The sequence below is a fragment of the Camelus ferus genome, chromosome 32 (genome assembly GCF_009834535.1).
Source record: "Camelus ferus isolate YT-003-E chromosome 32, BCGSAC_Cfer_1.0, whole genome shotgun sequence".
Lineage (NCBI taxonomy): Eukaryota > Metazoa > Chordata > Mammalia > Artiodactyla > Camelidae > Camelus > Camelus ferus.
The window spans coordinates 449,035-463,891 of NC_045727.1; the positions used below are offsets into that span (position 1 = coordinate 449,035).

The 14,857-nt window shown below is 56.2% G+C and overlaps 1 protein-coding gene across 1 annotated transcript in view; it reads left to right on the top strand.

The window, feature by feature from the left end:
- The window catches only part of DHX37 (DEAH-box helicase 37), a 30,169-nt gene that overhangs the window by 1,823 nt on the left and 13,489 nt on the right, over positions 1–14,857 (top strand). The window contains exons 2-10 of the mRNA XM_032471920.1: positions 1,858–2,027; positions 4,536–4,648; positions 6,058–6,403; positions 6,729–6,877; positions 8,031–8,123; positions 9,699–9,795; positions 10,653–10,766; positions 13,035–13,136; positions 13,384–13,498. Of these exons, the coding sequence (XP_032327811.1) occupies positions 1,858–2,027; positions 4,536–4,648; positions 6,058–6,403; positions 6,729–6,877; positions 8,031–8,123; positions 9,699–9,795; positions 10,653–10,766; positions 13,035–13,136; positions 13,384–13,498 (1,299 nt within the window). The remainder of the gene's footprint in view (positions 1–1,857; positions 2,028–4,535; positions 4,649–6,057; positions 6,404–6,728; positions 6,878–8,030; positions 8,124–9,698; positions 9,796–10,652; positions 10,767–13,034; positions 13,137–13,383; positions 13,499–14,857) is intronic.

Consider the following 14,857-nt stretch of genomic DNA (forward strand, 5'->3'; position numbering starts at 1 on the left):
GGACCTATCCTTATATGTGTTCCCTGAGGTCCAAGCCGATCTAGGTGTTAGGGAGGTGTGAGGTGGAGGGAGGGAGGGCGAGCCAGTGAGCCAGGACCCCTGGAGAAGATGGCTTCCCTCAACCCACTCATCAGCCCCCACTTCCACACTCTTGTTGGACCCAAAGGCAGTGAGGCTGAGGGAAAGGTTGTCAGGGTGGGAATCTGGAGTCTGAATTCCCTCCTCAGAAGGTGCAGGGATAGGCTGGGAGTTGAAGCAGGTCACCTGACATCTCCGTGCCTCTGTCTTCTCAGCTGTCAAATGGGTCCAGCAGTAATAGCCATCCTACCTGCTGTGAGAGTTGTGGAGGTGGCATTTGGGGAGAATGTGTCTGTGACGGAAATGAGACTGCTTCGAAAAGTAAAGGCAGGCTGTGGAGATGTGACGTGACCTGTGGTGGGTGTCATCCGTTGTAATAGCGGTGACAGCTCAGGACATGAGAGGGCACCTCTAAGAACGCAGAAGACCCCTGGGTGACAGTTGGATGATCAGAGCAGAGGGGCTTGAGGTCTCTTAGACCCAAAGATTTGGGGAGAGTTGCTTCTCACCCCAGAACAAGACATCTCCATTTATCCTTGCCTTCCTCAGGGCCGGAGGGAGCTTATAAAACACCTTCCCCAACCACCTGTCTGATATCATCACCCTCTTTCTTATTTTTATTTTTAGCACATACCCCCTCCCCGCCTTTTGTTTTTTCTATAGCACAGTGGTTCTGAACATTTTTTCTACCAAGGACCCTTTTACATTCTTAAAAATTGAGGGCCCCAAAGTGCCTTTGTTAGTGTGGGTTGTGTTGATATTTGCCATATTAGAAATTAAAACTGAGAAATTGTGAAACCCAAACGTATACAAATACACGCTCCTGTAGTGGGCAGAGCAACAGCATGTTACACGATCTGGAGCCTCTGGAAAATGCTGCTGTACGCAGCCCCCCGCCCCCAACTCCCCTTTTAATTGTTTATTTGAGAACTGCAGAATGGGTGGCTTGGATTGCATAAAATTGTCTCCTTTTTAAAAATTTTTTATTTTAATTCTTTTTTTTGTGGGGGCAGGTAATTAGGTCTCTATTTATTTATTGTAATGGAGGTACTGGGGATTGAACCCAGGACCTCATGCCTGCTAAGCACGCGCTCTACCACTGAGCTCTACCCTCCCCGCATTGTCGCATTCTTCTTAATGAGGATCACACAGCTTTTCCTACCCTTGGTAAAGTCATGAGACACACAAAGCCTGAGCAGTTAATAAAATGCAGACGCCACCCATGTGGCAGCCACAGCACTGGCTGTCTGGCAGAGAAGTAGGTGCTCCCAAGGCCCCTCCTCCCCAAGGTGTTGCAGTAGGTTTGAGTAGTAAGAGAGCTGGATTTTGGTCTAGATTGTATACTTTCAGTTTAAAAATAGATATGACACAAGCTGAGTACTTAGTCCACTGCACCCCTAGTAAGAGAATGTCGTAGAATTACTGTAACGACAGTTTTGACCTCACAGACACGCTGGAAGCAGGCCCCCGCTCAGAGCGAAGCCGTGTTGCAGCTTGGAACCTCCTTGCCGGATACCCCCATCCCTCTCCCCCAACATTAGGATGTAGGTGCCAGGCCCACCGTGGAGGCTGTCCCATGGCAGGTGCTGGGCAGGTGGATTGAGTCAGAGGTGGGGGCACCCTTGATGGACCTGCACCCCCATTCTTGTGCGGGGGCTCACACTGGAGGGCAGGAGGGCCTCCCCAGAGGAAAAATGGCATCAATGCTGAATCTTGAGAATCCCAGGCATCTGCGCTCTGGCCTCCAGGGCTGTGGGTCAGGCAAGTGTGTCTTTTCAGATCAGGGCACGTTGAAAGGAGTTGATGCAAGTAACGCGCTGGTCCTGCCCGGGAAGAAGAAAAAGAAGACCAGAGCCCCTCCCCTGTCCAAGAAGGAGAAGAAGCCCCTGACCAAGAAGCAGCGGAAGATGCTGCAGAGAATCGTAGACCAGAAGGAGAAGAAGAGCCAGGTGCGCGCCAGTCAGGGTCTGCACGCGGCCCTCCAGGCCGGGGTCTCTGTAGCAGGACCGTCCCATTGCACTTTCCAGAATGAGGGACATGTGCTGTGTCTACAGCGTCCAGTACAGTGGTCACCAGCTACGTGTGGCTATTGAACACTTGAGATGTGGCCAGCCTGGCCGAGGAATTGAATTTTTAATGTGATTTAGTTTTAATTAGTTTAAATGCAAATAGCCACATGTGGCTAGCGCCCCTTATAGACACTCAGCTCCAGAACCTTCAAACCCTTGAGTCGGGGGGCACACTGCCTGGGTGTCTGTCAGCCGGGGTCAGGGGTCCAGGTTTGTGGAGGTCCAAGTGTTAAACGGAGTCAGTCTATCAACATGCTCACTATTTCCCCCCCCCCCGATCATTTTGTGTTATATATTTTTTAACTTTATTCTGGAGAATTTTAACCTTTTTTGCTCAGTATTTTTTTAAAGAGAAAATTTTGTAATGAGACATCCAAACATATTCAGTAGTAGAGACAGTAGCATCACGAAATCCCGTGTCCCTGTCACCAGCCCCAGCGGTTGTCGGCCCACGATCCACCTCGGTCACCTCCACTGCTGGTCACTTTCCCACCCCGAGGGTCAGAGTCCAGCCAGCATCAGTCTCTACTAGTTTCTGTGGCTGCCTGGACAAACAGCCACAAACTGAGTGGCTTAAAACAATGGAAATGTGTTCTCTCATCGGTCTGGAGGCCAGAAGTCTGAAATCAAGGTGCGGGCAGGGCCGTGCTCCCTCCGAAGGCTCTAGGGGAGGACCCTACCTGGCCTCTTCCAGCTTCTGGTGGCTCCAGGTGGTCCTTGGCTTGTGGCCGAATTCCTCCAACCTCTGCCTCTGTCTTCATGTGGCTTGCTCCCGTGTGTAGACACTCAGGGGAGTGGATCCCCCTGTAAATTCACTCTTTGGATTTAGGTCTCACCTGGATAATCGAGGATCTCACCTTGAGATCTTTAACTTAATTACTCAGAACTTTAAAAAGCCCCTTTTCCGAATAAGACCACATTCTGGGACATGGACATAGCTTTGGTGGGGGGAGACCACGATTCAACCCATGTCCGCAGCATTTTATCCCTGAGTTTGCATCTCTGCAATAAGGACTGTTTCAGGGGAGAGTGTAGCTCAGTGGTAAGCGCTTGCTTAGCAAGCGCGAGGTCCTGGGTTCAATCCCCAGTTCCCTCATTTGAAAAAGAAATCGAATTACCTTCCCCCTTAAAATAATAAAATAAAAGAAAAAAAATTAACTTAAAAAAATACAATTAAGACTGTTTCAAATAACCTCAGTGCCATTAGCACATCTAAATTTTTTTCAAAATACCGCCAACTATCCTGTAAATGGTCAAATTTCTAATTGTTTCACAGATGCTCCCCACCCCCACCTCTTGTCTTTCCCCCTAGCATTTGTTGAAGAGATTGGGTTGTTTGTCTTTTAGACTTTCCCATGGTCTGGATTTAAAAAATTTTATCCCTGTGGTATAAGCATGCTCCTCCACCCTCTGAATCTCCCATAAATTTAATTGGTAATTAATGGGTCTGGGGCAGTGACTCTCGCCTGGGACAGTTTTGCCCCCCACCCCGGGGACATGTGACCATGCCTGGAGACACTGGGGGTTGTGACGATTTGGGGGGTGCTGCTGGCATCTGGCGGGCCAGAGGCCTGGAATGCTGCAGAACGACAAAAGCCACGTGGCCCTAAATGTCAGTGGTGTGGAGGCTGAGAGACCCCGATCTAGAGGCTTGCAGAAACTCCCTCCTGCCAGTCTTTCTGGCCAGGTGCCCACACAGGCCGCCGTGTCCACTGGGAAACTCCTGTTAGCAGCGCTGATTATTGCTCCCCAGGGCCCTTTATCCAGGGGAGACTCATTTCCCCGTGACCGCGTCCTATTTAAAGCCTGCTAGTATCTTTTCTTGCTGATCTGAACCTTGTTTTTTCTTTTATTGATTATGAAATGTATATATACGTATAAAAGCACATACGAAGTGTCTGTGTAATTGTAAGAATAACGAAACAGAAAGTCATGAATTGTTCACCCAGGGGGAAGAAACCAGCTGGGCCCACCCCAGCTCACTGCCTTACTCAAGGCGGCATGGGGACCACTCGCCGTCACGCAGAGCTGTCCCTTCCTGGTGCTAACTGCTGGGGAGTCTTGCATTATGCAGATGGGCCCTGCTTGCTTTCTTCCATTGCCCTGGATCGGCATCAGAATAGTCGATAACCTTCTCTTATGATGCCCCACGGTGCCAAGAGAGCCTTGTTTATCCAGCCCCAGACCCCGTAAGAGGCTGAGAAGCCATCCCGAGCTCAAGTGTCTGTTGGCGTTAAGAATGCCATGAAGCCACGCAATTGCAGTTTGACCTTCGGTTAAAAAAGACTTGTAGGTGTTAGTGATGCTGGAGTTTTATTTAGAGTCTCACTTCCCTTCTGAAGAGAGGTTGTGATGCCGAATGCATAACACATTCGTTTCCTTCCCCAGCGAGCAGAGATGCTACAGAAATTGAGTGAAGTGCAGGTCTCAGAAGCTGAGATGAGACTCTTTTACACCACGTCCAAGCTGGGCACCGGGGACCGCATGTACCGCGCCAAAGAGTGAGTCGGCCAGCTCCTCCCTGAAGCCCGTCCCTCCTGCCGGGGTTCCTGGGGGGGCCTCACAGGTCGTGGAGTCTTCTGGGGTCACGAGAGGCTGCACGGGCAGTGACCTGCGTGTGGGTAGAGGCCTCAGATGCCACTGAACGTCCTCCAGTGCCCAGGCCAGCAGAGCTCCTGACCCCAGTGACGCTGGGGTTGTCGTGCGGTACGAGTCCAGCAGTACAGGCCCTTCCCGCTTTTCCTGGATGAGTAGGTGAGAAATTGCCATCGGGCAGTCAAGGATTAGCCCGTTAGCAGGTGTTGTTTGGTTGATACGGCGTCATTAAGGCATTTGGATCTTTTTCCAACGTGTGAGCCTCCCAGGGCTGCGGTAAGTCATCCCAAACTGGGCGCCCTAAAACAAGGGGACCCAGTCAAGGTGTCAGCAGGATCGGTTCCTTCTGGAGGCTGGAGAGTCTGTTCCGCGTTGCTCTCCCGGCTTCTGGTGGTGCCAGCAGTCCTTGGATTTTAAACACATCGCTCCAGTCTCTGTCTCATCATCACACAGCGCCCCTCCTGCGTGTCTCTGTGTGTCTTCCGTGGCCGCCGCCTCTCTGTGTCTGGGTCTCTATTTTCTCTTATAAGGACACCAGTCATTGGATTCAGGGTGCGCCCTAATCCAGGGTGACCTTATCTCAGTTACATCTGCAAGGACCCTATTTCCAAATAAGGTTGCACTCTGATTAACTGGGTGGCCTGTGAATTTGGGGAGATACTCTTCAACCCAATACAGCCAACCTTGAAGAATCAGGAGATCTCACATTAAAATGGAGATTCCTACCTGTTCTTGACCAGTTGGATTATCTGGCTGCATCGGCTGACATTCCCGCAGGGCAGCCGGCCGTAGATGGAGCCCGTGTGCTCCCCTCGGCCCAAGCCCCCCTCAGTGCTGTTTTACACCTGGCCTGCTCTGTTCATGTCCAGTGCTGGCCCGTCAGCCTCGTTGTGCATTTAACGGCTGCTTATTGAGTGCAAACCACATCTCTGGCTCTCCTCTGGGCCCTAGGGATGGAGCAGTGCACACAAATAAAATGTCTTCCCTTAAGAAGCTTACATTGTAGTGGTGGGGAGGTGGGCAGTAATCAGACAGATACGTATTTGTCTAGGGCTGGTAAGCACTAAGAAAAGAAAGCAGGGAGGAGAGGGTGGAGGGGGGTGGGAGGGGTGTTTGGGACTGTAGGGTCGAGAAGTATGTTTGAGTGAAGTGAGGGAGATGTTATCTGCAGGGGGCGTGAACAGCAGGTGCAAAGGCCCTGAGGCTGGAGGGGACATGGCCTTTGAGTCCTGGCCTCTGATAAGCCTTCAGCAATCCAGAGCTGCCTCAGGCGGACGGGCCAGTCCCTGGTTCTGACGTCTGGCTCTCCTGGCAGGAAGCCTGACGAGATTGCAGCCCAGGGTCAGGTGAAGGTCAGCAGCCTCAGCGGGGCCCACCGGAAGCGCCGCCGTGAAGAGGCAGAAGAGGAGGAGTCTGAGTCCTCAGTGGAGTCCAAACCTGAGGAGGCCCCAGCTCCCGAGCGGGTGGAGGCTGCTGCAGGGACAGCCACAGCACATCTGCCACCAGCCCCGCCAGGGGCTGGAGACCAGAGCCCGGTGCCCAGCGGTCCGCCCAGCACCCCTGCCCCTCCGTCAGCTCCCCCCACAGCAGCCTCCACGCTGGCCAGGCCCCCAGTGAAGCCTGCCGTCTTCATCCCTGTGAACCGCTCCCCCGAAATGCAGGTTGGCCGCTCTGGCGTTTGAGATAGGACTTAGGTGCCCAGCTCAGCGTGGTGAGGGGCTGAGGGTGCAGAGGGCATCCCAGGGTCTGAGCAGGTTGCATCGCCTTCTATGCCTCGGTTTCCTCGTTTGGAAAAGGGGACTAGCCATACCCACCACCCAGGGCTGTTGTAGGGCTGACGACCGGGTGCCCGGCACAGGGTCAGGGCTGTTGAGACGGGTGTCAGCCGCCTTTATCACCACCCCTTCGTCCCCTCTTCCCTTCCGCAGGGGACGGCCCCCCCTCCAACCCCCACTCCGTGAGTGCTGACTTCCTCTCTCTTGCCAGGAAGAACGGCTGAAGCTCCCGATTCTCTCTGAAGAACAAGTGATCATGGAGGCAGTGGCCGAGCACCCCATCGTCATCGTGTGTGGCGAGACTGGCAGCGGGAAGACCACCCAAGTGCCCCAGTTTCTGTACGAAGCAGGCTACAGCAGGTGGGGGCTGGCCCTCTGCGGGGCGCGCGGGTCACAGTGAGGCCTGGTCCCCCAAAGTTGTCAGGAGTCTGGGCTCCTGGGATCTAATTCTGGCTCTGTTGTTTACATGCTGCGTGACTTCGGGCAAGCTGCTGAACCTCTCTGGGCCTCAGTTTCCTCAGCCATGGGATGGGGGCATCACTGCACCTGTTTGTTATGTAGATGAAATGACTGAATCCATGTGAAACTCTTAGGTCAGTCCCTGGTGTGAGGGGCGTGCTGTCCCCTCCTGTAGCCCTTTTCCACCCAAGTGTGTCGGTGTCCCCACGACCACGTCCAGGTTCAGTGATTTGCAAGGAGGACTCCTGGGACCCAGCACTTGGTGGTGCTCATGGCTGTGACTTACTACAGGGAAGGACACAGCACAGCTTGGCAAAGGGAAGGGCGTGTGAGGGTGAAGTCCAGGGGAACCAGGCACTGGCTTCCAAAGCCCTCTCCTGGGGGAGTCACACAGGACACGCTGAATCCCCCAGTGACAAGTTGTGACAACACGTGTGAAGTGTCCTCTGCCAGGGACGCCCAGTAGAGGCTTGGCACCCAGGGTGTTCATTGGGGGCTGGTCACATAGGCGCCCTCTGCCTGGCACCTTCCAAATTCCTAACTCCCCAGAGAAGAGCAGGTGTCTGCAGAAACCGCACTGCCTGCACAAACCGTCCAGGTGCAGCGAGCCCCTCTTACCTGTCGGGGAGTGAAATCCAGGATCCCCGACGCCGGCCCCGACGCCACGCTGTAAGCAGGCCTTTGTAGGGAGAGCAGCCTCGGGCCTGCTGCCTCAACTGTTTTCCCCTGGAACCCAGCCACCCGCCCCCCTTGGTGGGTTCTGTGTCTGGAGGAGCACGTGCTCAGTGGAGTCAGGCCAGGCCACCGAGCTGCTGGCCCAGGCCCACCCGGGCCTCGTTCCCATTTGCGGCTGCCTGGCTCTCTCTGCACCGTGTACCAGAGCATCTCCTATGCGCTGACCTGTGGGCCATTCCCTTTGGCTGTTCAGCGATGCTGAGGTGCCTGGCCTGGTGGTGTGTCCTGACGCCCCTGGTGAGGGCCACGTCTGGAGCCGCATGTGACTTTGGGGCAGACGGTGGGCCAAGCCCTGTTGATGCCTTGTGTTCTCCCCCAGCGACAACAGCATCATCGGGGTCACGGAGCCCCGCCGAGTGGCCGCCGTGGCCATGTCCCAGCGGGTGGCCAAGGAGATGAATCTGTCACAACGGTAAGGGCTCTGCCCATTGGGGGAGGGCTGGGGGTGGTCTTCCGGCCCTGCCTGGGGGTCCGCTGTCCAGGAGGAGCTGAGCAGTGACGCAGGCCCTCGTTCTCCTGGGGCACCGGGTGGGAGCACCACTTCTGCATCTAAGCACAGGGCTGTCCTTGGACGAGAGGGCTTCCTACACACGGGGAAGGACAGCGGGATCCTCCTGCTCAGGGGGCCGTGGAACAGGGACATGCCAGCAGGCCCTCGCCTCTCCTTCCCACATGCTGTACTGGGGGGACAGAATGGCCCTCAGAGGGGCTTGAGGGCAGAGCAGAGCAGCGGGTGGCCAAAGGCAGGCAGGTGGCGATTAGCGTTGCCAGGTTAATTTATAACTCAAGCTTCCAAAATGAAAATCCTTTCCTGGCAGTAAGGCTGCAGGACTTGCATTGGAAAGCAGTTGGAACAGAGCGTAGCACTTGTGTTTGTAACGCAGACACCTGGGCTGCAGCCCAGACTGTCAACTTCAGGCTTGAAGGGGTAGCAGGTCCAACGTGGCCAGAGGCTCAGAAAGCACAGAATTACACAGAAGGAGGGGACCCTCATCTGCCCTGCCATCAGCTGTTTACTGAGCAGGACCTGCCGTGGGTCAGGCCCGTCCTGGCTCTTGGCACAGCCGCCCACCTTCCCCCACCCCTCCAGCCGGCAGGGCATTGGGGAGCAGGTAATTGTTCTGTTTGCACTCCCAGGGCAGCCACCACTGCATGTTTCCTGTGGTCCTTCTAGGCAGTTCTGTGTGCAGACAGGCAGCCTGTGTGTCTGTATTTCTCCCCGTCTGACTGCTACACGGACGGTTCATACTGTTCACGCTCTCCTCTGCCTTTCCTGTTCCATTTCAATGCACGTCTTAAAAATGACAATACATACAAAGCTGCCTTTTTTCATCCTCTTTATTTGACATTTTAGCGTGAAACTTCCAGACATATACGAAAGCGCAAAGACAGGTATAATGAGCCCTCCTGTACCTGAGCCCCGTTCCAGTAGCTGTCACCTCGTGACCAGCTTTGCTCCGACTGTGCCCCACACCCTGCCCTCAGCTGTTGAGGAGCCAGTCTCACCCTCAGTGTTTCACTGTGTGTATCTGAAATATCAAGCCTTTTTTTTTTTAAGTTAAAGACTCTTAAAACATAACTGCAATACTGTTGCCATAACTAGAGGGTAGATCGTAACTCCCGAGTGTCTTCCAGTCCGTGTTCACGCTTCCCGGGCTGTCTCCTAAAAAGCCTTTTCAGTTGGTTGCTCAGGTCTGGCTCTGGCGGAGGTCCATGCACATGTTAATTGTCATGCCCTGCAGTTGGCCGTGACAGCCCCCCTGGCTTCGTGACGGCTTCACACTGGCGGCCAGGGTCCGGGGGAGGGAGGTGGGGTGGGCAGGTGTCTGGGCCTTGCTGAGGGTGCTGGTGGGCTCTGCCCTTGGCCGCCTGCCCGGTGGGGCCAGGCCTGCTCCGCTGCCCGCCTTGGAGTGGCCACGTGGCCGCAGCCCCAAGCAGCTGCAGCGCTGGGGGCCTCACCGCCCTGAGCCGTAGCCTGTCCCCGCAGGGTGGTCTCCTATCAGATCCGGTATGAAGGAAATGTGACGGAAGAGACCAGAATCAAGTTCATGACAGATGGCGTCTTGCTCAAGGAAATCCAGAAGGTCGGTTGCTCGTCTTGTACCACAAAGCAAGGCTGGTGAGCGTGGGGGCTGGGATGTCAGCAGCTGGCGTGCCAGATGTTGGCAAAGCACTGTGTGCCACCTGGCCACTGTGTGACCTTGGGCAAGTTACTTAACCTCTCTGAGCCTTAGTTTCTTCATCTGCAAGCTGGTACCTTCCTCCTAATTGTTTTGAAACAAAAATCGTGTGGCATGCACGAGAGCGCCTTAGCACAGCGCCTAGTAGGCACTCGTGAACCGTGAACTCGTGTCTTTACTGTGGTTTGGCTCACAGACCTTATGCATTAGACAAAGGCACACTGGCCGTATGACGTCCCCCGGGGAGGAGGGGTATCTCTGCGGAGGGGAGGGATGACCCCTGCCTCCTCTGCCCCAAGGCCAGCCAGGGTCACCCGGGAAGGTGGCTGTGTTTTGGAGTCACACGGCCCCTTTTTGTGTGTCATGTGCTGTCCTGTTACCCTCAGTCCCCGCCCAACAGCTCCTTGTCCCTGCGTCCTGCCTGCCCTCCCCACCCCAGAGGCGTCCAGTTCTAACAGATGATAGCTGCCTTTTCTCTAGCAGTTTCTCTGCTGGGCTCCAGGCCCCGTGCTGTGTACTCAATAGATAGTAAATGTCATGGAAACTTGACTGTTACCTCATGAGGTGGGTCCTGTAGTCCCATTTTACAGATGAAGAAACAGGCCCAGGAGGTGAAGCCACTTGCCTAAGCCCTGCCCCCCGCCATTCTGAGCGCTCCAGGATCCTCGCTGGCTGCCCGAGGGGCTCCTTGAGTGGGAGTTCTGGGGTGTGCAGTGATCCTAGGGTGCTCAGGCCTCACCCCCGTGGACCTCCCCTCCCAGGACTTCCTGCTGCGGAAGTACAAGGTGGTGATCATTGACGAGGCCCACGAGAGAAGCGTGTACACAGACATCCTCATTGGCCTCCTGTCCCGCATTGTGTGTCTCCGGGAGAAGGTAGGCAGGGGTGCTGGGGAGCCCCGAGACCCAGGCCATGGCTGCCACAGCCCACGCCCATCCACACCTGGGCTGCTGCCATGAGAGGGTCTCCGGGACAGGATGCTATGGTCCGGTGTGGGGGGCGGTCATGGTGTAAACAGCCCCTGTGCGATTCGACCCTGTTGGGATCCTGGGTCCATCCTTGTCAGCTGTCACCCTTCCCTCCATCCAAAGCAAGAGGGTAAAGCAAGTAGTTCCTGGTTGGCCAGGCCCCACGGAAGCCAACATTAACACTCCAGCCAGGTCTCTGGAATCTGCAGAGCTGGTGGGGCCACCCAGCCTAGCTTTTGTGCTTCACGTGCTCTGAGACTCTGGCCCTGCACCTGGCGTGGTGTCAGCCTCTCCCTCCACCTCCCCCACTCCCCGATCAGGCAGAAGGTGAACGTCCAAGGGATGCCCCCCGGGGTGGGGCTCCATGGAGCCATCCTACTCCAGCCCCTGCTGAGAGGATGACCCTTTATTGTGCCCAGTTCTTGCAAACACAGTATCTTTATCAAACAGACGTCAGTTCTGTGTGTGCTATGTGCCAGGCCACTTCAAGGCCTGGGCACGTGACTGTGAACAGGACACAGGTGACTGCCCTCCTGGAGGTTTCATGTTAGTGAGGGCAGCTGACCGTAAGCAAACTCAGAAAGCCTATGAGCTGGTGACGCACAAAGCCAGGGAGAGGGACGGTACCAGGGAGAAGGTGGAGGGTTGGTGGTGAGAGAAGTCCTCCCTGGGAGGGTGGCCTTGGAGTCAGGGACTGAAGGAAGTGAGGGAGTGAGCAGGGGCTACTGGTGGGAGGAGATCCTGAGTATTGAGAATAGCAGGTGCAAAGGCCCTGGGGCACGAGTTGGCTTGGTATCCGCTTTTTTTGTTTTTGTAAAGAGCTTTATTTTGTCTAATTGATGCATTTAAAGTATACATTTCGGTGGCTTTTCACATATTCCAGCGTGTTCTACCATCACCACAATCAATTTTCAAGTATTTTCATCACCCTGAAAAGAAGCCCAGGTGCCCTTCAGCTGCCCCCCCATTCTCCCATACTCCCCTCATCTCAAAGTGTCCATTAGTCTACTTGCTGTCTCTGGATTTATCTATTCTGGATATGTCACAGAAATGAAGTCGCACGACACGTGGCCTTCTGTGTCTGGCTCCTGTCACTTAGCACGTTTGGAAGGTCCATCCACACTGTAGCACGTGTCAGTGCTTCACTCCTTTTTATGGTTGAATAATAGTCCAGAGGGTGGATGGACCACATTTTACATACCCATCCATCTCTTGATGGACATCTGTGCTTCTTCCACGTTCTGGCTCATGAACATTCGTGTCCGGGTCTCTGTGTGGACGAGTTTCCTTTCTCTCGGACCTGCGTCCAGGAGCAGAATTGCTGGGTCTCACGGGAGCTCTGCGTTGAACCATTTGAATCATCTGCCAGACCACCTTCCCCGGCTTACGTTCCCATCAGCAGTGTACAGGCTGCCAGTTCCCATCCCCCCAACACTGTGATTTTCCATTGTTTTAGTCCTCGCCATCCTAGGAGAGGTGAAGTGGTCTCGATTTGTGTCTTGAGGGCTGTCAGGAAGCCTAGGGTGGCCGAGCAGAGTGAGGGAGGCGGAGAGGACAGGTGGGGCCAGGGAGGTGCCCGGGGTGGGGCCGCCTGGGGAGGTCACTGTGGGGAGGAGATGGGGTCTTTGGTCTGCTCTTCGCCTTTCTCCTTGGCTTTTGTTCACCAAAGACACTGAATTTGGGGTTTGGAGTTTACTAGCCTCAAAAGACAGTTTCCAAGGGCTGGAGGGCAGAGCTCACCATGAGCCACATCAGGTGCTGCCGAGGGGGCTGGGAGCCAGGAGCCCCCACCACACGCTCCCCTGGGCCAGGCTGCTCCTCCCCGAACCTCGGAACAGACTGTCAGGATGTTGGGTAGGGGCTGGTGGCAGCTGCAACTGCTGTGCCCGGGGGCGATGTGGACCCCAGGCTCAGCCCTCCCGGCTCACCTTACACCATCAGGGCTTAACTCTGGGGGATCTTCAGGGCGCTGTTAACAAGCCGCAACCCCAGGAGAGGCAGATCCTACTGTCTGCTCGTTGCTTCCACTTTTTCTGGGCTCTCTGGCAACCAGAATTGGGGGTAGAGGGCGGGGGCTGGACGCAAGCCAGCTGGGACGGCAGAAGTCCCCCCGACCCCACCGTCACCATTCCTGTCCCCGGGTGGCCGTGGGTCCCCGGGGCTGTCGTCCCCCAGAGGCACCTGCCGCTGAAGCTGCTCATTATGTCGGCCACGCTGCGGGTGGAGGACTTCACCCAGAACCAGCGGCTCTTCGCCCAGCCACCCCTGGTCATCAAGGTACCACCCAGGCCAGGGTTTCGGGGCAGCCACGTGAAGTGGGGCCCCTCTGTCAGCTGCGACAGAGCGTGGGACACCTGCCGTGGGGGAGACGGACGGGGTGGGGCAGGTGTTACAGAGCTGGTAGCACCAGACGGAGACTTTGGGATCAGAAATTTCAAGAGAGAGGCAGGGCCCGGGCCTGGGCTCAGGTCACCCTCCCGACCCCCGACCCCCGACCCCATGCCTCCTTGGGCGTCCTTGGCAGGTTGAGTCCAGGCAGTTCCCGGTGACGGTGCATTTTAACAAGCGGACGCCGCTGGAAGACTATAGCGGGGAGTGCTTCCGGAAGGTCTGCAAGATCCACCGGGCGCTGCCCGCAGGTGAGGCCCTTGTCCTGCGGTGCCTGTCCCCTCTCTGGTTCCCGAGCGGTCACAGCACCCGCCCGGCCTTGTTCTGCTTCAGTAACTCCCTAGAGGGTAGGGGTGGAGTGTGCCTTTGTCCCCCGGGCCCAGGCTGGTGCCATTTCGCCCAGGTGCCCACAGACACAGGGCGTCCCAGCTGAGTCTCCCTCCTGATCTCGCAGTTTTCACCGTGTTCCTGTGGCACTTGCTCCGTTACCTGCCTAACGTCGTTGTTTAAGTCAGCTTGGGCTTTTCTGGGTAAATACATTTGTGTCAAAAGGAAGCAGCATTAGTAAAAACTGGCTTCACTCACCAGAGGGGAAAGAAAACAGTCCCTTAAGGCAGCCGTGCTAACTTCCAGCCAGACTCCCGGGTGCTGGGGCGGACCGGGGCCTGCTTCCCCGGCTGCACGGGCGAGAGCGGAAAAGGGCTCCCTCCCGCCAACCTTGACTGCGCCCGGCCCGGAGGCCACCTCAGGGCCCCGTGGTGCTCTGTGCTTGTCTGCCTGAGGCATCTCAGGATTCAGGGGTTCGTGTCCCCTCTTTGGGAGACTGAGCTGGTGGGTGATGAGATGGCAGGGGTCTCCAGAGGGCTTGGGCAGAGGGCCTTGCACAGCACTGGGCTAGTCTCAGGGCCGTGGGTGTGTGGGAAGCAGGGCCTCCCCTTCGTGGGGTGGGGTGGGGTGGGGTTGGGTTCTGCACATCCCCGAGTGCTCGGCTCCCTGCCCAGCGTCCTCGCTTCCCCACTCATTTACTCTAGTTCTCACCTCACCCTCCACCGTCCCTTCCTGTGTTCTCTTCACCACCGTCTCCTTGTGAGCATCCACAGTGTCCCTCACTCCACGGTCCAGGGCCGCCCCAGCTGCCTGTGTGCACCGGGGTCTGTGAACGCAGGGGCCTCCCCCTCGTGCCCAGCCATCGTCTTCTGTTTCCTTCTTAGCTCTTTCCCACTCCTGGGAGCTCTTTTCTGCGTTTAGACCTCACGTAGCAGTGTCTTCAGCTTCCTGCCGTCGAACCTGCAATCGCCAGTGCCCCTCCCACCCCCGTGCCCACCCTCTCCTCCCGTCCCGTCAGGAAGGTGTGTCTCTGCTCCCCACCACGGCCCTCGTTCCCCTCTGATCCCCCTCTGGTCACTCCGAGATCATTCTCTCCTCCCCGTTCTGCTTCCTTCGCCACCTGCTCCTTCCTGCTCTCACGTGAACCGCCTTCAGATGCCATCTTTGGGAAACCCTCGGCAGCCCCCCCAGGGGCACCCCTACCGCCTGCCCTCCGCATCCAACAGTTTCTCCACGTTCTCAGCCCCTGCGTCTCCCTCACACTCCAGCTCCTCGTGTGGCTT